At 46.5% G+C, this 25,439-nt stretch overlaps 1 protein-coding gene across 1 annotated transcript in view; it reads right to left on the bottom strand.

Annotated features, from left to right (window-relative positions):
* Positions 1-17,941, bottom strand: part of PLCB2 (phospholipase C beta 2) — a 573,513-nt gene extending 555,572 nt beyond the window's left edge. The window contains exon 1 of the mRNA XM_085626894.1: positions 17,537-17,941. Coding sequence (XP_085483020.1) covers positions 17,537-17,620 — 84 coding nt within the window. The 5' untranslated portion in view covers positions 17,621-17,941. The remainder of the gene's footprint in view (positions 1-17,536) is intronic.
* Between the last annotated feature and the right edge of the window lie 7,498 nt (positions 17,942-25,439).

Raw genomic sequence — 25,439 nt, 5'->3', positions numbered from 1 at the left:
TGGTATCTCATATACCCAAGGCCAGTAAATTAAATGCTACTGGTGGGCTTGCAGCGCTGCTTGCGCCACCCACCAAAGTAGCCTTTCAAACCTGTCTCAGGCCTCTGCCACTGCAGGGCCTGTACCCGCAGTTACTGCTGCTGTGACGTGGCACATAAAGTGGCTGTCACGTCTGTGACTCCCATTTCACTAAATGTCAGTCACCCCTAATGTAGGCCCTAACTAGCCCTATGGGCAGGATGCGGTGTAGGTAAAAGGTAGGACATGTACCTTAACTGTGTGGCATGTACTGGTAGTGACAAACAGCCTATTTGCTTTCTCACTGCTCTGAGGCTGCCCTCTCGTAGGAATGCATTGGGGATTCCATGATATGTGTCTCAGTGGTAATTCCAGACATGAAAGGGGTAGCATGATCAAGTTTGGTATGTTTGGCATAGTAGTGATAAATGCTGCGGATTTATTATCATTATTTTAGAAATGCCACTTTTAGAAGTAGGCATTTCTGTGTGCTAAGTGTCTTTGCGCCTGCCTGTTGTATATTGACTGTTTTACCTTGGAGTAACAGGAGTTGGGGAGGTGCAGTGGCTCCACAGACTCTGGATGAGTCAGCGCTAGGCTGAATAGGCCTGGTCTGCATTTGGAGTGGTGGGAGGAGTAGCACCTGCACCTGAATAGGGCTGTACCTGCCTTCCACAATGATAGCCCCACGCCTCTATGGTGTGTCTGGGGCCAGGGCTTACACCTACAATAGGGAGTGTTGTGCACTGTAAGGATAATTTTAGGTGCCCCAAAGAACAGGTTTGGACTGGGTCCAGGGCCCTGTACCAGAGCAGAACAAAGACTTTGTGGAGTATAAGTATTGGGGCTGTGACACCATGTCTTTTGAACTACTTGGACTGGAACTGAGGAGCAGGGAAGGACTGGAAACTGAAGCCACCACAGGGACTTTGTTTGGTGGACTGAATTGCTTGAGGGGCTGCATCCTTGCCCCAGGACCCTGTGTGCTGGCCTGCTACCTGTTCTCTTAGAACTAAATGCCCCCCCTTGCTCAAAAAGAGCCCAGAGCGACAGGAGTGCTACTATGCCCCTTGTCCTTGAAAGGGAATAGTGGGGAGAGTTCCTTATTGTTTGGGAGCACCCCAAGTCTTTTGGCTTCATGGGAAGTCCTTGACCCGTGCTGGTACTGCTGAGAGCCTCATGTTCTGGTGCCAAGATAAAATCCTAGCTCTGCATGCTTGCTTGAAGCTCTGTGTGTTATTTTTACCACTGGGGAGACTACTTTGCACTGGGGTCGAATTCTGGGCTGAGCCCCCACCCGAGCAAGAAGAAGGCACAAAGCGCGGCCACTCGTCAGGAGCCGAGCACTGCAGAAAAGCCAGGCGTTGCCTAGCAACCTACTGGAGCCGGCGGAGTGCGAGGAGGGGAAGCCGCAAGCAGGAAGAGTCTGCTGGGAGAGGAGTGGGAGAAAGGAGCTCCCTAGCGCTGCCTGGCAACTTCTCTGGGAGCATTACCGTGAGCGGAAGCAAGTTCCGCCTGCACCCAGGCTGGAGAAAGAAGCGCTGATTGGCCCTACCTCAGGCGGGAGGCCATGCGAGGAGTTGAGACAGCGTGACTCCATTCTCCAAAAATAGCAGCGGCCCCATGTGGTAGGGGGCAGCTGCCATGACCAACCAGGTGAATCTGGCCAGAAGCGAGGGACCCTGCGAGGTCTCTCTGCCGAGGGAGGTGGTCCGCACCCTCTCCCTTTCTGGCACCTATCTTGTTGGGGCATGTCCTGAATGTGAGCATACGATCTAAGATAGTGTGCAGGCTTTCACGCAGCCTGGGCTAACTCAAGAAGTTGATTTGTGTGTCATCGTGGCATACCCTTTGGGGTCAGCCTGTTTTGTGGAGGGGCAGAGTAGTTTGTTGGCGGCTGACACACGGGACCGTCGCTAGCCTAATTGTCGGCTCTGCGCTTAGTGCCTAAATTACCACCTAACCTGTAGTAGGAGTGCAGCTGCACGGCCTTCTAGGTGTTTTAGTAACCTCTGGTGATTTCCTAGGTTTCGCATGTCTCATGCCCTGATGTAATGTTACCTATGGAAGGGATATTCCCAGTGGGGAGGCATTTCTACTGTGTGCACCTTATAACATATGCTGGTTATGTTAATTGATTTCCATGATGTGTGCACAGCTGCAAATGTTTACTATGATGAACTGCTGATGATGTTTTACGCCTAGTGCCCGACGCTAAGTGCAAACCTACCAGTAGTACTGGTGACCCTAATTGTAATGATTATGACAAGGGCCCGATTGGTCTGGTGATTAATATAATCCCTGTAAAGTCATGACAGATGCCAGTGGCACAGTCTAATATATGTGATTATGTTCTAATGTGTTTTTATGGCTAATACAAAGGCTATTTTTTTATGTAACCTTGTGTGGAGTTTCTTTTGTGGTGTGCCTAGTGTGTCGATGCTGTATGAGTGTGTTGCACAAACGCTTTACACATTGCCTGTGGGATAAGCCTGAATGCTCTGCTAAGCTACCAAGGGGGTGAGCAGGGGTTATCTTTGGTTTGTAACTCCCTTGCTCTGACTAGAGTGGTGGTTTCTGCTTGGCTTAAGCGCATGCCCTAGCCAACCAGAAAACCCATTTCTAACAAGCAGCTTGAGAAAAAGAGCCATTTCTTAAGAAGGGCTTAAGAAGGACTTTAGGCCCATATGTACTAACACAGCCTCTATAGACACAAAATGGAAAAACCCTTTGGTACATCCGGCCCTTGGCTTATTCTCAAGTCGTAAACTGATTCACTAAGTTGGAGAAAGACCACACCTAAAACAGTCACACAGATGTCAGAGTTGTGGTGCTCTAGGTTATTTGTGAAATGATTGCATCCTCTTAAGGCTCCTTCAGAATGCTGACATCAGTTTATAACAGTGATGGTAAGGGAGAGAAGAAGGCATGATTGGTAGTTCTGGTTGAAATGGTGGATTTACACCTTGCCAGCATGGCAGGGAGGTGTTTTCAGGAGCAGAAGGGAGAAGCTGCATTGCAAGTGGAGGTAGAACAGTAAACGGAGGGTGCGGGCAGTGCTTCCAGACAATGAACTTTACACTGGAACACCCTCCCACCACCGACTTCCTACAAATAAAAGAGTCAGAAAACAATCTAGTTCAAGAATTACTTGTCCTGCTACTTTGTTCTGCTTTCACTGTTTGCTGTCACTTTTGTTTCCTCTAGTGTTCTACCTTGTCTCCCTCTTCTTTTCTCTGCTATCATTGGCCAGCCATCTTGCAAGCACTCCGAAGCGCAACGTATGCAGTTGCTGCCGCACACAAACAGGCTAAAAAATAAACAATGATTCATATAAGCAAATTCTTTGTATTGCAAAGTGAGTTAAAAGGCTGCGTCCCCCAATACAGCATCTAAAAATAAAAACAAGAAGACGCATGTTTCATCACTTTTACAAATCTCGTCTAACACCGGGTTAGCCATTTTGATCCCTATGATCCTTTGCATGTCATCCTACTGGCCAGTTCATCATCGTCACTGTCCTCACTGTCAATCATCAGTGGAACAGGCCCAGCTGCAGGAAGCGCATCACAGCACCTTCTAGCTTCACATGGGGGCATATAGCGGCATTGTCACATACCCAGAGGATGAAGCAGTGAACACTAGAGAGGAGGGTGCAAGATATCCATTGAAATTGCAAGTAGTCAGTCCTGAAATGGAGGACTCATATCACTTAGCAACTTTCAAAGTCCCTGCAGAAACCTGCAAGCCAACAATCAGCAAGCATGCACACTGCCATGTCCCCCTAAAATTTCTAGCAAGCCAAAGACTGTGCTCAAAGAACCATAATGTACAAGTGGAGCATCAGGTAGTAACATAAATGTACACGTTCGTCAATTGACCCCAAACCATGTGGGACATCTACAGTGTATTGTATCATTTATAAAGCACTCAAAGCCTCCGTGCCAACACTTTCTTTCTTAGTGCTTTAATATGCACAGTGGCACAATGCCATGACAGTGCCCAGCATACAAATTACTGTTGGCACCAATGGCAAGACTTGTCAAAGTTGGCAAACAAGGAATGGATCATTAAACTGCGGACACACATGCATCTGCAGACATTGCCAAAGGTATGAACAGAAGCCCACAACAACTTCAGAGCCGCCACCAACGTCCACCAACTACTCATCAGAAAAACAAGGAACACAGCGATTGTAGACAGAATCTCCACTCATGCACACAACAGCAAAGAACTCTTCAACATCATCGAGGTGTTTGCCCAACCCACCAGCGAGTCCACCGACATTCCTCCCTCACAAGACCTCTGCGACAAACTCAGCACCTTTTTTCACCACAAAATCAAGAGCATCTACGACAACTTCAACAAAGACAACCAACACACTGAACCCTCACCAACCACCTCCGACACCCTGAAGCCAGCGATCGACAACAAGACAGCCCTCACCACCAAAGACACACTGAAGATGATGAAGTCAATCCACTCTGGGGCCCCCACGGACCCCTGCCCCCACCACATTTTCAACAGAGCCGCCAACACCATCGCACCCATGCTCTGCCACACCATCAACCGCTCCCTGGTAACCGCCTCGTTCCCCGGCCACTGGAAACATGCTGAGATCAACCCCCTCCTGGAGAAACCCTCGGCGAACTCCACCGACCTCAAAAACTACAGACCCATCTCCCTGCTCCCGTTCCCAGCAAAAGTCATCGAGAAAGCCATCAACAGCCAACTCGCCACATTCATCGAAGAGCACAACATCCTCAACTCCTCCCAATCTGGCTTCAGAAAAAACCACAGTACGTAAACCACCCTTCTTGCCGCAACTGATGACATCCGTACCTTACTGGACAAAGGAGAAACAGCAGCCCTCATCCTCATCGACCTCTCAGCGGCGTTCAACACAGTCTCTCATCGCACCCTAATACGCAGACTCCACAACGCAGGAATCCAAAACAAGGCCCTCGACTGGATCCGCTCCTTCCTCTCCAGCAGAATGCAGTGGGTCTGACTCCCCCCTTTCCTCTCCGACCCTACACCTACCACCTGCGGAGTCCCCCAGGGGTCCTCCCTCAGCCCTACGCTCTTCAACGTCTACATGGCTCCGCTCGCCCCCATCGTCAGAACCTAGGGACTCAACATTGTGTCATACGCAGACGACACCCAACTCATCCTCTACCATCCAAGGAACCCAACACCGCCAGACACAACTTTCGAGAAGGCGTGGAAGCCGTCGCCAAATGGATGAAAAACAGCTGCCTACAACTAAACATCAACAAAACGGAAGTACTCGTCGTGGGCCCAAACCCCGACGCCTGGAACGACACCTGGTGGCTCCCCGCCCTCGGAAGCCCACCCACCCTCACGGACCACGCATGCAACCTGGGAATTTTCCTGGACTCAGAGCTCAAAATGGACCTACAGATCAACTCCGTCTTGTCCTCCTGCTTCCACACCCTCCACCTCCTACGTAAGACCTTCAAATGGATCCCCCTCGAACACAGAAAAACCGTCACTCACGCCCTGGTCACCAGCAGGCTCGACTACGGCAACACACTCTATGCCGGAATAAACAAAAACCTCACCCGCAAGCTACAGAACATCCAAAACGCCGCCGCAAGACTGGTCCTCAATCTGCCAAGACACTGCCACATCTCCTAGCACCTGCACACACTCCACTGGCTCTCCATCGCAAGCTAGAGTCACCTTCAAGATGCTAACCCACTCTCACAAGGCCCTCCACGACACCGGACCAGCATACCTGACCAGCGACTCAAATTCTACGCACCCCAAAGGACCCTACGATCAGCCCAGCTCTCCGACGTCGATGTCCCCCGCACCAAAAAGACCAGATCGGGAGGCCGCTCCTTCTCCTTCCGCGCGGCCAGTGCCTGGAACAACCTTCCGCTCCACCTCAGACAGACAACATGGCTCCCCATCTTCGCAAGAAACCTCAAAACCTGGCTCTTCGACAGACCCCCTCCTTGATGGACTGGAACCTGCGAGCCCCCCACCCCCCAGCGCCTTGAGACCCTTACGGGTGAGTAGTCGCGCTTAACAAACACCTGAACAGTGCATCTGTGAGATTACACACTTATTGTCACAACTCAATGTGCACACCTCTAACAAGACGACACACTATAAAATATAATTTTCTTGTATTTAAATAGCTTTGTCATTACATTTACACTACTCGCTCACAAGGTGAAGGGCACTCCACTCACTTTTTCTTGGAGATATTTAATATCCTTTTTCATGTCAAAATACGGATTTTATTCATTGCTTGTTTTCTAAAATAAATGTCATATGAAATGTTCAAGAACATGCCCCCTAGTATATATTACAAACAATACAACGACCTTAAAACTATGTGCTATTGAGTGCTGCGTTCACTTACAACAATGGAATTATTAACGCTTGGCACAATTTTTATGAAATAAGAGAGGAGGAAGTACACTGTTCTTGTTTATATTCTAGGGCAGTATCACAATTAGACTCCTAGTACGAGCTGAAAGTAAATTGTGTTTGAGTGCTGAGCTAGTAACACACAAACGTCAGAAGATGTTCTCCTTGGTACTTCAGTTGCTCAAAAAGACAAGGATCTCTGGGTTAAAATATAGAATGAAGAATAATTGTGGAAGTCTGATATATTAAATCCGATTCTCCTGTTAATTCACAATTTCTTGTAATGTAATGATTTTCCGACCCTGCTCCTCATCGTGGTTGAATGGTACTTTAGCCATCAACACTGTAGTACTAACATACCATTTTATGATTCAAATGTAGCAATTACATTAGGAGTGACATGGGATGGCGCATGCACCAAGACAATTCATGCTGGAATGGGATGTCTTATGTGAAAGCTTGTGTGTGTGATTATATCGATTGGTAGACTCATGTGAAAACGTGTTTTTTCTCTGCATCTATTTCTTGCAACTACATGTTTCGAATTTAATTTGCAAAGTGTTCGAGAAGCTTCTACTTCTTAAATCTCGTTTTCTTCACAGTGCAGAGGAAATCATTAATTTTGAAGCTTAGATATGCCGGACTGAAGTGCCCCAAACAGGGCAAAACCTGTCTTGCGTTGCTTGTGTTTTAGTTCATGGACATTCTGGCTCGGCAGTTGGGCTGGTTCCTATTGGAGCAGGGTCAAGACAGATTTGCATATAGCTAGGTCAAAACTGAGGTGGCCAAAAGAAAATAGGTTCCAATGCTACCCCAAGTAATTGCCAGCAGTTAGACAAATTGCATGCAATCCTCTCATCATTTTTTGTGTGTTTGATGCACCATCCAGCCCATCTGCTGATCCAGCCGAAGCAACACATTTCATCTGCTGCGCAGTTCAATCCCAAGCAGAACTGACACATCACCTCTGCTGCGTGGACTTTCCTGGTCAAGGACTTCATTTCTCAGCCCGAAGCCTCATTGGAAGTGCTTCTGCGCCACACATTCCTGATGCAGACCCTTGCATCTCAAGCCCCTCATCAATGGCAGCCTCGATGATGACACAAGACTCCGCATTACAAGGTCCACAGCTTCTTCAGAACTAGCCGGTGTTCAATGCATCCTCAACGAAGGACTTTGCATCGCAAGCCCCATTGTTAATGGCCTCCTTGACAATGACACAGGACCGCATATCTCAGCCTTTTAGCTCCCAGAATCAATGCTGAATGACACATCTTCGATGGACTGTGCATTACCTCAGCTGCATGATGTATCCTCGACATGGGACTCCACAACTCTTCGCAACCAGGAATTAAGGTACTCTAGGTTCAGCGGGCCTAACTGCATCCCTGCTCCATAGCGGTCATGCTTGAACTAATGACTTAGTCTCAGACTAGCTTGAATAGATAATCACAGTTAGCGCTTTATGGATTTTGGCACTATATTCACTGAAATCTTTAATATTGCATACCTCTGTGACTATTGGATGGAATTTTGTAGTTTTGGTCTTGATTTATTTATTGGTGTAGGATTTTTCTTCTGTTGTGTTTTCACTTTAACACTGTTTGAAGTGCAGCATAAATACTTTACACACTGCCTCTAAGTTACACCTGACAGTTCTGTTCCATGCTACTAGAGGTTTGAGCACAGGTTAATTTGGGATTTGCTTGTGACTTCACCCTCACAAGGATGGTGGTTGCAGCTTGAGTAGGGTTCCCCCCCTTTCAGCCAGTAACCCAATTTCTTACACGGGTGATCAGTGGTGAGGATATGAACTTGTGTTTGTTCAGTGACATAAAGTAATTTTGTGTTACACTGCCATCCCAGGTAAATAATTTGAGCCCATTTTGTTTTTTTTTAATTCTCCCTGATTGGCTCTTTTTGTTTTTTCAAAAATACTCTCATTGCTACCATATCTGGTATACCATATACCATATGGGGTTTGAGCAGGCCACCCTGGGAAGTTACACTGTAGTTGAGCTCAAACAGCTCTGTAAGGAAGTGGAACTGCAAATGAAGAAGGGCACCAAGACATTGGAGCTTCAGAGAGCTCTGAGGGCCTGGACGGAGGTCCACCAGCTACTGACAGCAACAAAGCGGGGGAAGGAAGAGGATGATGTAGAGGAGCTAGATCAGGACCTGGATATCAACCATGAAATACAGCCTTCAGGGGAGAGGGCTGACTCATATTCTGGTTTGGAACTCCATGCCAGGGCAGGAAGCAGTGCATCCTTGTGTGGCCTGTCCCTAGAGGAGCTGGCAGACAGGAGGACAGAGAGGGAGTTCAGGTTACAAAATATCCAAGCCTAAAATGGTGTAGAATCTGACCCTGAAGGAGAAAAGATTGACTTATGAGAGGAGCCTCAGAAAGCTAGACATTAAAGCTAGACAAGCAGCGTCCAGCAGCAATAGTGGCAGCATACTGACAAAGTCTGAAGGAGACAAGAAAGTCTGCATACCTAAAGATCTGGTGTCCAATCATGTGGTGGGAGATGACATAGACAAATGGTTTTCTGCTTATGAGATGACCCTGAGGGTGCACAAGATCCCAGAGGAGCACTGGGGTGATGGGGGCTGTGATGCCTCCAGTGGGGAGGGACACACTTCTCACACTATAAGCAGAGGACCATGAAAGCCATACTTGTCACTAAATTTGGGCTGACCCCAGAGAAGTACCGTCAGAGGTTTAGGGACCGCCACAAGCTCCCACAACAGTCTTGAGTGGACTTCTTGGATTATGTCAGCAAGGCAAAGAATGGCTGGGTGAGGGGCAACAAAGTTAATGATTATAATGGGCTGTACAACCTGATTCTTAGAGAGCACAGCTTAAGGCTCCTCTGGCCCCCTTACCTGTCATTGGCACTCCCTTTGAGAGTATGGGCATCAACATTGTTGGCCCCTTGGACACCAAGACAGCTTTAGGCAACAGGTTCATCCTGATCTTGGCGGACCATGCCGCCTGGTACCCAAAGGCCATTCTTCTGAAGTTGATGAGTGCACCTGTAATTGCCAGGGCCCTGATGGGGATTTTTACCCGTTTGGGGTTCCCCAAAAGAAGTAGTTTCTGACAAATGCACTAACCTCATGTCAGCATACATGAAGTCCATTTGGGATGAGTATGGAGTAACTTACAAGTTCTCAACAACCTATCACCCCCAAACCAACAGGCTTGTGGAGAGATTCAACAAGACCCTTAAAGACATGATAATAGGCCTACCTGAGCTGCCCATGAGTTGTAAGTGGGATGTCCTCATGCCATGCTTACTATTTGCCTACAGGGAGGTGCCAGTGAAGGGGGTTGGATTTAGCCCATTCAAACTCCTTTATCGACAATCGACACCCTGATAGAGAATCTCTCATTCTTGTGAAAGAGGGATGGGAGCAAGCTTCCAGGAAACTCCCGCAGGATATAGTAGCACATGCTGGCATTCTGCAATCAGATGCAGCGCTTCTGGAAAAACTGAAGTACAATCTTGAGGCCAGTCAAGAAGTGATGAAGCTCTAGTATGATGAGAAGGCCACTCTATTAGAGTTTTAGCCTGGCCAAAAGATGTTGGTTATGGAGCCTTGGAACCCAGAGCTCTCCAGGATTGCTAGACAGGCCCAATCAAGGTGAAGGAGTGGAAGGGGGAGTCTACTCTAGGTGATGGATTTCAAGATCCCTAGAAACTCCTCAGTGGTGCTCCACATAAACCTCCTCAAACCCACTTTGAGAGTTCTGAGGTCAATATGATCCTGGTGAAAGATGAAGGGGCTGAAGAGGAGAGTAAACATCTTCCTGATCTCCTGTCTACTCAGGAGCATGATGGGTCAGTGGAGGATGTTAACATCTCCCTTACTCTGATCCTAGAGCAGTAGAGTAACTGCTGCCAGTTATTGGGGCAGTTTTCATCTCTATCCTACTCACCCCTGGGCTCACACAAGTGTGTGCCCATGACATCTATACTGGGTACAGTATGCCTGTTAAAAATAAAGGCTCTCAGAATAGGTGAGAGCCAATATCAAGGGGTGGGGGTCATCAAGCTGCTGGAGCTAGGTGTGATTAAGTCTTACAACAGTCCTTGGTCAGCCCTGCGGTGCTGGTGCCCAAGGCTGCCCCACCTGGCACCACTCCAGAGCTTAGATTCTATGTGGACTACTGGGTAATCAATTCTGTCACTAGGACTGATGCACGCCACATCCCCCAAGCTGAGGAGATCATAGACAGGCTGGGTGCTGCCAAGTTTCTCAACATTTTTGATCTCACATCAGGGTACTGGCAGATTGCTTTGACTGAGGGGGCAAAAGAGAAGTCTGCATTCTTGATCCCAGAGGGCCACTTCCAGTTTAAGGTGATGCCTTTGGCTTAAAGAATGCCACTGCTGCCTTTCAGAGCTTGGGCATCAGGGTCCAAGATGAGAAGGAGGCATTCTGTGCTGCCTACTTAGATGATATAGCTGTCTTCAGTTCCAGCTGGGAGGATCACCTGTACCACCGCCAGGTTTTTCTGGCCCTGCAGCAGGAGATCCTGACTATCAAGGTCAGTATGTGCCAGATAGGGCAGGGTTCTGTGGTGTTTCTGGGCCAAGGTGCAGCACCTCCAGGCCAAGACTGAGACCATCCTGGCAACTCCTTGAAACACAGACAGAGGTTAAGGCCTTTCTGGGCCTCGCAGGATATTATAGGATTTTTGTCATTAAAAATGGCACCACTGTTGCCCTGTTAAATGAGCTGACCTCCAATAAGCAGCCCAGAAAGGTGATTCGGACAGTGGCCTGCCAGAAATCCTTTGATACCCTTAAGATAGCTATGTGTACAGCACCTGTATACAAGGTTCCTGACTTCTCTAAGGATTTTATTGTGCAAACAGACGCTTCAGAGAATGGCAGAGGGGCTGTCTTAGTAGAGTTGTATAAGGAGGGCCTAGACCAACCTGTAGCCTTTAGTAGTAGGAGGTTACTCCCCCTGTAACAGAGGTACAGTGCTATTGAAAGGAATTACTTTGCTGTGGTCAGGACACTGAAGAAGCTGAGACCATACATTTTTGGGATTCACTTCCATGTTCTGACAGACCACAGGCCCCTCAGATGGCTCATGCAAATGAGTGTTAAAAATCCAAAACTGTTGAGGTGGTACATCTCCTTACAGGGAATGGACTTTACTGTGGAACACTGTTCTGTGTCAGTGATAGTCTATCCAGGTTCTTCCACCTTGGTGATGAGAACTCCCAAGAGGTTAGGTAGAGCTCCCCCTTTCAGCTAGTGGTGACACATGTTAAACCTGTCAGCCTTAGGGTGGTCTTCCCCCAAATGTTTTGCCTTTCACCTCCATATTTTTTATTTCTTCATTTTGTTGGCCTTAGGACTCCGTGCACTTCACCCTGCTAACCAGTGCTAAAGTGCTTGTGCTCACCCCTTAAAACATGGTAACATTGTTTTTCCCCCATTGGCATATTTATTTACTTATAAGTCCCTAGTAAAGTGGTACTACATATACCCAGGGCATGTAAATTAAATGCTACCAGTAGTCTTGCAGCCCTAATTGTGTTACACTTTAAACATGTCTCAGACCTGCCATTGCTGCCGATGTGTGCAGTTTTTAACTGCCATATCGACCTGGCAAAATAAAACTTTTTCCAGGCTGAGGTGGGGCAGAACTTGCAGAGTTTCACTCCGCAGAATTCCGCAGAGTTACATGAAAACTCTACAAGTTTCTGCGAGCGGGCGGAATCAGCATGTAGCGCTGATTTTTAGTGCTGAGATCTTGTTCTGTGCTGCAAAATCAGTACAAACTGCCCCATGCATAACGCCAGAGGGCGCTGCTTCTTTGCTGCTGCTCGAGTAGATTGTGTTCTCGAGCAGCAGCGTTCTCACCATGAACAGTTGCGACTGCGCGAATTGAAAAAATATCACCGAGGGTCATACTAGCGCCTGAAAATCACACTAGGGGACAAAAATTATCGCTCGCCTAGTTACCTTTGGCAAGCCACTCACCGGAAAAACTCTGCCATGTGGTGGTTTGCGGAGTTTTGCTGGAACTCAATGTTACATAAGTAACGCTCAGTGGGCAAAACTCTACAAACTTCACCAGTGGAGCGGAATTTATCACCCACCCCTTTTTAATACATATGTCACCCCTAAATTAGGTCCTAAACAGCCCAAAGGGCAGGGTGCAATGAATTTAAGAAGTAGGACATGCACTTTTAAGTTTTACATGTCCTGATAGTGAAAAACTCTTAAATTTGTTTTTCGCTATTGCAAGGCCTACCTTTCCTATAGGATAGCATTGGAGTTAACTTATTACATTTATTAAAGATAACTTCCAAATGGGACCATTTGTTCAAGTTTGGTGTCTTTTAAATTGTAATAAGGAATCTTCGTTTAAGGTGAAATTGGATTTATATTACAATTTTGAAAATGCCCCTTTTAGAAAGTTGGCATTTTCATGCCTTAGCTATTTATTGCTTGCAACCTATCTCTGGGTCACATGATTAGGTGTAGTTGGCATTTGGTCTTTGCGTATTCCTCCTAGACAGCCACAAACAATAGAGAGCTTAGGTGTGCCTGGGTGGGACATCACTGGCAGGAAGGTAGGGTGGAGTTAGGCACAGCCCCACTTAACATGCATAGGCTTAGTCTTTCCTCCACTCAAAGGATTGCATACCCCCTGTAACCAGTTTGGAGTCAGGGCAGGGGAGGCAGGAAATCTGAGCACTTCAAAGGGAATCCTCTAGAAGTTTCTCCCACTTCACTCTCCAGGAAGAAGGACTGCTGTGCTGCTGAAAGGACTGCCACTCAGCTAGACAGCCACTCAAAAGGACTGCTACCCTGTTGTGCTGCCCTCTTACCTGGGTGAGAAAGGCTGGACCTGCATATCTGGAACCCAGGACTGCCAGAGTGACTCAAAGGCTAGTTGCCTGGTCTCCTGACTAGAGCCTCAGGGACTGAAGGCTCCCACAATCTCGAACTCAGCTTCTGGATTCTGCCATCTGTGAGTCCTACTCTAACAATTGGTGCTACCCTAGTCCTGGATCATTGGAACTGTGAATGAAGGTGCCAGCCCATCTGTGGATCCAGCAGAACAGTTGCTTCTCCTCTGTTGCTTGGACTTTCCCAGCTCAAGGACTACACTTCGCTGTCTCATCAGAACTGCCGAAGCGTGAACCATCCCCTACTTAGGCACTTGCATCGTAAGCCTCGACATTGACAAAGGACTCCGCATCGGAAGCCCCAAAGCTTCTTCTGAACTAGCTGATGTGAGACACATCCTCGATGCAGGCCTTCGCATTGTGATGCCCCTCGTTGCTGGCCCCCTCGACGATGAAGCAGGACCTTTCATCGCAGCCTTGCAGCTCTTAGGAACCAACACTGAGCAACGCATCTTGGACCAGGACCAGGCATTGCCTCTGGTGCGCAACACACCCTTGACACGGGACTTCTTAACTCTTCACAACCAGGATTTAAGGTACTCTTGTTCAGCAGGTCTAACTGGACCCATCTAGCGTGCTTCATTGCGGTCACCTGCACTTGTGATTTTATCCCGGTCTAATGCGACCAGATTCCCACCGTTGGTGTTTTGTGCTTTATGGCACTGCAATGCCTCAAAGTTAGGCCTGATTGCGCTGTGCCAAGCCACCAGAGTGTTGAGCACAGGTTAATTTGGGGTTTACCTGTGACTTCACCCTGACATGGATTGTGGATGCCGCTTGAGTATGATTTCACCCTCCTTAATCAGTAATCCAATTTCTTATAGTGGGCAAAAGAATGATGGGTTGGAATGGTACGCATGCAATTGTCGGTGATTAGACACATTGCAAACATTCTTGCCATCACCTTTTTAGTGTTTGACTTCCATGAGGTTGCCTACCAATTGATCCTCTTCCACTGGATCAAGACGTTCGATAATCTCTTCTGGGAATTTAATTTCTTGAGTGTCCAAAGAGTGTAACATGTTATATCACTAGTAAACAGAAGTACCAGCCAAGATTATGGCAGAAGGCAGTGATTGCTCAAAGATCACAGAAGCAGGCCTCACAGAAACCATGATATAGCCTGTATACATTTATTTTTCGAGTTCAGTAATCATGAAATATATACATCCCCACTGTGTGAAGGCTTTCCATATTTTACAGAAAGTAGACTTGCATCATCTATGGCCAACAAGTTTTGAAGATGATCTTTGAAGGTCATGCCTTGGACTTTCCTCCAGCCCGGTTATCTGATTTATCTAACATTGTTTTGCCCATTTGTCTCTTGAATTAAATACATACCAGGCCAGCCTAACCTTCCAAAGGCTTCAGACTAATCTTTTCGTTCAGGAGCCAATGGGTCCCAAGAAAAATAATCCAGGAGTCAATTAGATGTATTACAAGTCACTAGTTTAGGATGAGTAGCAGTTAGTATAAGATGAGTAGCAATTAGAATATAATATAAAGCAAAATATTTGATAAGCCGTAAGAAACAGAAAAACACACGTATTCCTTTTTTCTGTTCATTTATACCTTGCTCATCTGAATTTAATCTCATAACTCATTGATCAGCTCATCCTCTCAGCACACACTCTCATCCATGCATCTCTCTTGCTGTCATTCAGCTTCTTGGTCCTTCTACTTTCTCACCTTCCTCCACAAGCTCTCAGTCACACTCCCAATGACAGTCCTAGCTACATATTCACCCCATATCCGTTCTCCCCACTCTCTTATACATACTCTCATGCCATCCACTCTCTCATCATAGCCCACTACCATGTCCTTTCTTGCATGTCTAACTTCACCACTGAAAACTAGCCTCTATTTTGAGTCTTCTTGACTTTGCATCAGCATTCAACACTGCTGGTCACTAAACATTACACCTTTGGCATCACTGACATGGTCATCGGCAGGCTGCAGTCCTACCTCTCTGACAGATAGTTCCTTGTTTCCTGATGCTTCTCTCACTCACCCCATCTTACATGCTTGGAAGTGCTTATTCTTGGGTCCCTTCTCGTTCATCCTGTTTTTTTGTCTCCGCAACAAATGTGATTCCCTTGTTTGGCTTCTCTGATCATCTCTATGCTGACACCCTTCAAATCTTTTTCTCTTTCTTCTATTTCTCCCCCACCTCCAGACTTGTGTCTTGGTTTTACTAACTGCAAGCCACCAGTGGATGGCTTTCTGTTCATGTATATTGAACTCTGCCAAGTTCTAGATGTTCCACTTGTCTTCACCCACAGTGCCAGCACCTCTCTGACCTCTACTTTCAGCCAGGCTCTTCCGCACCCACCACCTTCAGCTAGAAATCTTGGCACACAGTCTAACCCCATAATGCACCTGGTAATCTTTCCATCCACCACTGCCAAAGGCCCTGATCATTCTCAAGATCTGCCCCCACTCCTATTACACTTGGCCAAAGGCTCTATCAATGCCCTAGCAATGAGATTTCTTTTTTAATATGAAATGAGCATGATTGATTGTAGCAACACTCACATGGGTGGCCTATACCAATGCACCTCTGCACTCTTAAACCCTGTCATGTCAGTACCTTTACTTTTACTGTCAGGTAGCTGGATTGCTATCTGCTAGAGCATTGCACTTTATCTACTGCTGTCCTTGTCTCCCAGATACTCCATGGCGATTGACCCACCTACCTCCCCAATAGGCTCCCTTGCTACACCTGTCAGACATCTGAAATCTTCCACATGCAGCCTTATCATTATGAACCCCATCAAGATTATGGTCTTCCAACTCCTGGATACTCTAAAAATGGAACTCACTAGTGGATGCCCGGGGTGGGGGCAAATACCTACCTATCAAGACTTCTGTAAAATATTATCTTGTACAAGGGAAACATTAGGGTTGAGGGAAAGAGGGGTCATTTACCCTCAAAATAGGCAAATGACCCCTGTTACCCTATATCCTAATAGCATGATCCCACATTTCCATTATGCAGTCAGGCCATTACAAAATCTGGACTGGATGGAAGCTAGGGTTTACAGCAAATAAACTCCAGGTTTCGCGTCAGTTTGTTGTACCGTTCATCACCAATGACTATTTACACCACATTTTATCATATTACCCTGACTGATCATGCAACACTACTGGTTTACAGTTTATTATTTAATTCCTACTTTGTGTTTGCTAAACTAGTAAACAAATAACCAAATTAACGTCTGGGTATAATTTCATATATATCCCACCATTACACAAGGAGGCAGGTGGATTGGAGACACGTGTGACGCGCCACACTGTCCTCAGCACTCTAAACAGAGCCTCGTGTCCATTTGGACACGCCCTCTTTTCCAAGGCAGAGGCTGAGAGTAGGAGCAGCACTATTGTTAGAGGGAATGGGGCTCAACCTGCATCCAATTAGGAGCCAGCCCTTAATAAATGATTGGGTGTGTCCTCCTTTTTGATAATCACAGTTTAAGTTTAAACAGTTGCACTGCACAACATCAATGTTGTGTAGGACATGGACAGACCACCTGGGACACAGGGACATTCCTGGTAGGCTGGAGGGCAGGGGCCTGCTTCAGGGCTGGCTCTGAAGGCAGCCATCGGGATTCAACACTGTGTGCTCATATGGGATATTAACTATTTGCTACTGCAGGGAAGCAGCGCTCCTCAATACTGGGCAAGAGTCTTCTCAAAGGTGTCTGTAAAACACATGTTTGTTCAGTAAAAATATTTGGGAAAATATGCTGTAAAATGAACTGTTTGGTCCCAGTTTTTAAAAACTCTGCTTGGGGAATGAGGGAAGGAGACCACCTGGCTTGCGATCAGTGCTAGATTTGATGGGTGAAAACTGTCGATATATTTTCCAAAGCTGTGCAAGGGTTTTATTGATAATTGTGAGGCGAACCCTGAAAAGGTACACATTTCGTCTAGTGTACTCCAAAGTCCTTGGGCAATGAAAGGGGCTTACATTGATCAGTATAGTCCTTGCAGAGGCAGAAGATTAATTATTGCTATATATCGCTGTATCTCAAGAAATACAAAGCATGAACATTTTAGCAAAACCTTTTCTAAACAAATGCCCACAAGCAAAAAAACGTTTTGCAGAATCAAAGAAGGCGTATGAAGTTTCGTTTTCAATGAACCAAAATGCAAGAGTGTACTCACGTCGTCCCATTTGATGAAGCGCTCCCCCTTGGAAAGGTACGCCTTCACCTCAGGGGGAGCGATGACCCGGGTGAGCATAGACATGCTGTCGGAGCTCCCGTCCGTTCAGGGCTCACTGCGGCGCGTGCCAGGAGGCGTGCACGGCGTGCAGGCAGCTCGCGCACTTTCCTCTGTCTCCAGGCCTTTTCTTCCTCTCCTCTTCACATGGTGCCATCTAATTCACTCAGGTCTACACACGGCCCTGAGTCCCAGGAAGCAAACGCTCTTTTATGAAGCCACTGCCGTCAAAAGTAGCGCCTCAAAACAAATTTGCCTTCAGAATCTGCATTGTAAAGCAGCCAGGCTCGCCAGGTACCGAAGAAAGCCGAAGATGCAACAACTGCCTTGCGCGTGAGGCTGCAGACTGATGCAACCAGATAAACACGCCGGCGAGAGGCCGCAAACTACCACAGACCTGCCTGCACGATTGCAAAAAAACACACGCTTGCCCGAAACTTCCTTATTCACAGCTTCCTGTGTGCGCTGCTTCCCACTTATCTATTCGAGAAAGCAAAATTTCACCACACGTTGCAGCAGCCACCTCGCAGGCAGCTTCAGCAGGCACGGTTGTTTAGCTCAAACTCGAACACATCTCCGGACTGAAAACGTCCAACTCTCTCCCTCTAAACTAACCTTCAGAGAATATGGACGTTTTGCGCACAGACCCAGTTTGCCTGAGAATCATTGCTTTTCATCACGAGTTTGTCCGAATTTCCCTTAATTCGAAATTAGTTACTGGTTGGTGATAAGGAGGGGAGGCAGAGAGGTGGGGTGGTGAGACAGGAGAGTTGTCACACCGTTAGTCACCCAATGAGGAACATTAATTGGTGACTAACAAGTTTGAGATCAAGTTCAAATGCACCACTCTCAGGACCATGCTATACAAATAAAGTATCGCAATGGGAAATCCCAACCTTCTAAAGAAGTTAAATCTAACTCAAATGATGCACACTAGGATCTCTGCTACAGCAACACAGAATAAAAGAAGCAGAACTTGATACTCTGAAAAGATGAGCTGATTCTCCCTACAATACATTTCAAAATGTAATGGAATATGGCACAGTTCTATGAAAGAACACCAGGAAACAATAATAGTTTCAGACAATTTAAGATAGTTCGGTTATTGTATTAATGATCCAAAATCAATACAGATAAGCAATCTCTTAAGCATTTCAGTCAGGAATAGTACAGTATGTAGTACGAAACTACACATTTAGTCTGAGATACAAATCCAGAGAGGATGGTTTAGCAAAATCATCGAAAACAAGGTTACAGATTCCCACCATCAATATAGCAGAAGGATAGTTTGTCTCTCTAATTGCATCTAAAGGTCCGAAAGCAAAAAGGGGTAAAAGGCAGGGGCGGCTCCTCTGTTTGAGCGGAGGAGCGTCGCCCCACTAAAATGCACCCAAACCCAAGAGATAAAAAAAAAAAAATGATAATTCATCACCATTTTATTTTTCATCATCCTGTCCTCAACCGAGTGCCAAGACAGGGCAGGACCTGCTGAGCGGCAGCAGGGAGGAGTGGTGGGCAGGGAGCTGCCTGTACTCTGTTTAAAATGTGCATGTCTTTTTGGCCGGCTGCCTTGCAATGGTCAGTCAGATTTGCGCACTTTAAACCTCTCAACCCGGGTGACTTCAGACAGCTGAGTTTAGAGCAAGTGCATGCCTCCCTTGGGAGTTTGCTGGTGCCACATTGCAGTAGGAAGAAATCTGGAGCAGCAGAAGTGTGAGGTAAGTTTTTAATTTTTAATTTGTTTGCACACGGGCCCGCTCCACCTCCCTGTAGAAGCAGCTGCCACTGGAAAAATTAATCAAATTAAAGTCCACTAAGGGCGTGTCCATAAGCATGGGCAAAAAGGGGAAATAAAGCAAGATCAAGTACTTCGGCAAGCCAGTTCAACTGCTTAAGGCAGCAGTATTGGCACAAAGGCAGTCCAACAAATGGGAGATCAAAGAATAGTCTATAAAATCATAGGGAAAAATATATGCATCAGTGGCTTTTGCCAGGCTGTGGGGAGAGGGTGGAGGAAAAGGTGGAATTTGGCTGTGTTAGCAGAATGCACTTTTCTTGTTGTAGGCTAACACAGGGCCGAATGCGGTGATGGCGGACCAGCACCTCACGAGTCGTTTTAGGGCTCAGGGCCTGGACTGGTATCGGCAATAGGATTGTGGAGGCCGGTCAGGTATTTGATTGGGTTTGAGAAGCCGAAAGTGTGAGTATCAGGCTCAGGGTTGGGGTAGTTTTCAGGGCTGGGGGCCGGGTTTTAGGGCTCAGGGCAGGTGCAATTTTCTGGCTCAGGTCGGTTAGTTTTTAGGGTTGGGGCCAGGTTTTAGGGCTCAGGGCTGGGGCTGGATGATCTTCAGCGCGGGGGGAGGGGCAAGGAATGGCGCATATGGCTTAGGGTTAGGAAAGAGGCTTGGGATGTGGACGTCGGGGAGTGCCGGTGCCAGTTGTCGGTGTCAGGGTTCAGGACTGGGTTTGTGGCATTTTTAGGGTGTGGGGTTTGAGAGGGGCCTTGACAGGTGCTGGCGGTTACAACACAGGTACCGTTACCATGCATAACCTTTACCACGGATATGCCTTCACCATTCATGCCTTTACAATGAAATGCGTTGGAAAGGAATGCTTGATACTGGCATATTCATTCTAACATTCTGCGTGGTAAAGGTAATCCGTGGTAACGGTACCCACGTTGTAACTGCTGCATTGTAAAGGCATGCCTGGTAATCACATACATTGTTCCATCATACAACCATAAAATCATAAGAAAAATGTATGCATCTGTGGCTCATGCACAGAAAAGAAAAGTATGGCATTTGGCATCTGATGTTTGGCGTTCTGTGTTGTCCCTCTTTTTGGGTTCCTTCTTTTATAGTCTTTATGACACTATCTGTGATGCAGTATCACCCTATGTGGTCAGACCATGACATGATTAGTTTACGTATAACATCACTTAATACAATTTTAGTTATTCCTGCATGCTTTACCCTGCTGATTATGAGAAAGAACTGGCGCTCCAGACCTCACTGGTTTGTCAACGGTAAGAAGAATACTTTTTAGCAGTATATGTCATCGGGTTATAGTTCATGTTCTCAGCAGGCTAATTCCCAGTGAACTCTAAAAGAATGTCCTTTAAAAGTAACATGATATATGTACAGGAAAAAGAAAGCAAATTTTGCAGAAATGTCAAGGGACCATTGTACTTGACTAAGGGATAAATGCAGCTAAGAGGTGAACACGTTTAAAAGGCCTTAAACTGCATTTGTCAGTTTTAAATGAATTAAAATCAATTAGAATCAAATACAATGCATTAAATCATTATTTCATAATAAGAGAAAAATAGCAATGCTTTTCCAATGTATTTGTTAGATTTGGGGGTCTCTAGTTGGCATAGGTAGGTACCTGTGACAAATAGGGACCCTTGCGGCTAGTCAGGGTAAAGGGGTACACTCCTAAAATAACCCCTCCTCACCCCCTAGGTAGCTTGGCACGAGCAGACAGGCTTTTCTCAGAGGCAGTGTGTGAAGCATTCGTGAACACATACAGTAATCAAGTGACAACACTACAGATGGACACCACACAAGTTTTATATAAAAAATAAGTATTCTTTATATAGATTTATCACAAGACCATAAACGACAACAACTCCACAATACTGTTACTTTAAAATAGTAGAATTTAGCTTGGTTCTCTTAAGATGGTAAATGCGACACTCAGAGTTCAATTTACCTTAAGATGCGACACGCAGGGCAACAAAAGTGTTGCAAGGACAGTGATGCGTTGAAGATCCGGTGCAAATAAACAAAGATAGCACTTTCTTCTTGATGCGACACGCTTCCCGGTGATGCGGCGGCACCTGATGCGACGTCGATCCTCTTCTCCAGTGATGCAAGATGCTTTACACGATGCGAGCCGCGACAGGCCCTGCGACACACTTCCCAGTGATGCGGCGGCGTCTGCTGCGACGTCGATCCTCTCCCCTGGTGATGCGAGTTGCTTCCACAATGATGCAAGCTGCGACAGACCCTGCAACACTCTTCCCGGTGATGCGGCGGCGTCTGCTGCGGCGTCGATCCTCGTCTCCTGCGATGAGCCACGACAGGCCATGCGACACGCTACCCAGTGATGTGGCGGCATCTGCTGCAACGTCGATCCTCTTCTCCTGGCAAAGCGAGGCGCTTTGGTGGACCTGCGATGACTCAACGATTCTTCTGCGACACGCTTCCCAGTGATGCGGCGGCATCTGCTGCGACGGCGAGCCTCTTCTCCGGCGATGCGAGGCGCTTGGTGTTGTGAAGCGGCAGCGGCACTTCGGCGACATGCTTCTTGTTCTTGAGTCGCGCTTCCAGCTCCTTGCAACACGCATGTCCTCAAAAAGTCCAGCACAACTGCAGGCACTTCAAAATAACTCTTTGGCAGCTGGTGGGTGAAGTCTGTTGGCCCTGAGAATTCAGCAGGAGGCAAGTTCTTTTCCAAGCCCTTGAAGATCCTTCACAAGTTGAATAAAAGTGCACACAAAGTCCTTTCTCCTTTCTTTGGCAGTCAGGTAACCACTGCAGGCCAATCCCCCAAGCAGCACTTCAGCTTAGGGATAGTCTCTCCTCAGTTTCGTCTGGTTCCACTCCTCAGCAAAGGTTTTTTCTTATTTCCCAAAGTGATCTAAAGTTCTTGGGTTTGGGTCCCAATATTTATACCCAGTTTCTCTTTGTTCTCTGAAGGCAGAGAGGCCGTTGCCTAGTCCAAACCAGTTTTGGTCAGTCCTGGAGCACTTTGTTGACAAGACTCCTTCTTTCCTTTTTTTAGAGTGCAGGGCAGAGACATCAGATGCACCACAGGATGTGGAGCCAGCATTGTGGAGGGAAGGCACAGCCCTATTCAGGTCCCAGGTGCCTTCTCCTCCCACCCATCTAGATGCAGATCTCTCTATTCAGCCCTGTGCTGACTCACCCTGTCTCCTGGAATCCCCCTGCCCCTGTCACTCAAACTCCAGACAAGGAATACACAGCCTAGCAAAGGCAGGTTTGGATGGTTACACAAGAAAACACCTACTTTCTAAAAGTGGTATTTTCAAACACAGAATGTTAAACCCAACTTCACTAAAAGATGTATTTTATCATTCTGAGTTCAGGCATACTAATTTCGAATTTCTACCATGTTCCCTGAGTCAGTTAGGATTATAAGATGTAATAATCAAACTGCCCATTCTGGCCTATGGAGAACAGGTTGCCTTGCAATAGTGAAAAACGAAAATGGCTGTAATTCACTATTAGAACATGCCACACACACCAGGGCATGTCCTACCTTATACTTACAATACACCCTGCCCTTGGGCCTACCATGGGGGTGTCTGATATGAAGAAAAGGGAAGGTTTAGGGACTGGCAAGTAGGTGCACTTGCCCAGTCAGAATGACAGTACCAGACTGCACACAGGCTCTACAATGGTAGGCCTTAGACACACTTTTACAGGCTGCTTCTGTGGGTGGCACAGCCAGTGCTGCAAGCCCACCAGCAGTATTTGGATTACCAGGCCTGGGTACTCCTGCTGCACTGTACTAGGGTCTGACAGGTAAACCAAACCAACCAATCATGGAATCACTAATTCATACATCAATTTACCATAGGGAGCACTTGCACTGTGGCACTGGACAGCAGTGGCACAGTGCCCAAAGCATCTAACACCAGCAAGAACACATGAGGCAACAGCAAAAATGGAAGGGAGACCCACACCAAGGTGCCAGGTCTAACAGTATTATTACACAGAACTGATTGATGTCAACTATGGCCTGCTGCCACAATTTTCAACATCCATAAATGTAAATTATTCTTTAAACAAATTTTACTAAAATTGGGGCATATTCTCAAGGTCCGGCGTTAAAATTATCGCTGCTTTATCGGCAGAAAACTGCCGCTAAAGTGGCGATAATGGGCTTGATAATATGCCCTGGAGAATTCCCATAGAAGCTCATGTTGACACCAGAACCTGGGCTTCTATGGGAATTCTCAAGGGCATATTATCAAGCCCATTATTGCCGCTTTAGCAGCAGTTTTCCGCCGATAAAACGGCGATAATTGTAACACCGGACCTTGATAATATGCCCCAATTTTAGTAAAATGAGTTTAAAGAATAATTTACATTTATGGATGTTGAAAATTGTGGCAGCAGGCCATAGTTGACATTAATCAGTTCTGTGTATCTATCTCTGAGGAATGAGGACAGAAGTGCTAGGGCTTGACGAGAAATACCCAGGCCTTGGAGTCAATCCAACAGCAACAAAGGCGAGATGGTATTAAATGCGCTTATAGATCCAAGAGTATCAGAGCCACACCCTGTCCATCATCCACTAACCACTTGATGCAGGCTGTGGATGAAATCAGCTCAGTTTCTGTCCCATGATCTTTCCTAAAGCTGAATTATGAGTCATTCAGCCAATTCTGCTGTTCTTCAATTTCCATCAGATAAATATTAAGGTGCATCTGAAGAATTTTTGCTGGACAAGGAGCCAGAAGGATCAGGCAATCATTTTTGCAGTCCGCGTTAGTCAGATTCGATTTCTTTAGGAGGGGCCTAAAAATTGCCTCCTTCCAACTCCGGAGATAACATCCGGAGAGGATCACTTTATTCTATAAATTACAAAGAGGATGAGCAATAGTGCTGGCTGTCAGGTGAAGAGCTGCTGGTGAGCAGGCCTCCAGAGGTGACCCTGAATCTGTATTAAGAAGATAGTGTTCCACCATCTTACGGGAGAGAGTTGGAAAAACAGATAAAACTTTGGTCTCTAGGACTATTTGTGCTGACATCCCTTGAGGTGTCAGTTTAGGCCGTCTGATAAGAATTAACTGCATGGACAAATTAAGGAATAGTTTGAACCCTTCATGGATGTCTACGATCTTAGAACAAAAGAAATTTGACAACTGATTTCAAAACAATTTAGAGCCCTACGGCTCTTCCATGACCTGCGGCATAGAGATTTGCAGCACTACCCTGAAGAGTTCTCTAGCAGAAGTGGCATTTTCAATTCTATGAATGCAATATTTGGATTTTTCCTCAATTAGAGCAAGCTTGTATTCTTTAATTACCTTTCTGTATGTAATTTTTTCTTGCTCTTCTTGGTTTTTCCTCCATACCACTCTTGACGGCGACATGCCTGCTTAAGCTTTCTGACCCGGTCACTGTACCAGGGGGTTGATGGTGAGAGTCTTTTTTACGAGACTGCCCTAAGGGAGGCAGTTTGTTGGCTGTCCTCTTCAGCCACTCAGCAAAGGCCTCCGCCCCCTTATCTGTGTCATCTGAGATTTCACAGGGCATACTATTTAATGCTCTGGACAATGTTTCAACTGAAACTCCCTTTCAGCTTCTTGACCTAATCGGGTGTGAGGGGGTTGATTACGTCTGGCTGAGGAGGAGGACAAAAGAGAAAAGGCTACTGTGTTGTGGTCAGTCCAGCTGATGGGGGTGACTTTTTGATAGGCCAGCCTTGTATCATTAGTAAAAATACCACCCAGTGTATGGCATGCCCTGTGAGTGGCGGTGGATACCGATTGTGGCATCCCTAAATTAGAGAGAGCTTATATAAGGGAGCATGAATTTTGATTATACGACTCTTCAAGATGGAAATTGAAATCACTCATGATGGTCAAAAAAGTATTAGCTAGGAAATGTTCTAATAGGTGTTTAAGCTCAGTAAGAAAGGGAGATCGGGGTCCTGCGGGTCTATAAATCAGCACGCCACCAAATGAACAGGTGGCTTATAAAATAAATTTAAAATGGAGAGCTACACATGTTTTAGAGCGTATCCAGATTCCATCAGGCATTCAAAATGCGATTTGCCAGACCTCCGCTCGGCAGATTGTTGGATT

This window comes from Triturus cristatus, chromosome 9, assembly GCF_964204655.1.
Source record: "Triturus cristatus chromosome 9, aTriCri1.1, whole genome shotgun sequence".
NCBI lineage: Eukaryota > Metazoa > Chordata > Amphibia > Caudata > Salamandridae > Triturus > Triturus cristatus.
This window is presented reverse-complemented; position numbering and strand designations above follow the sequence as displayed.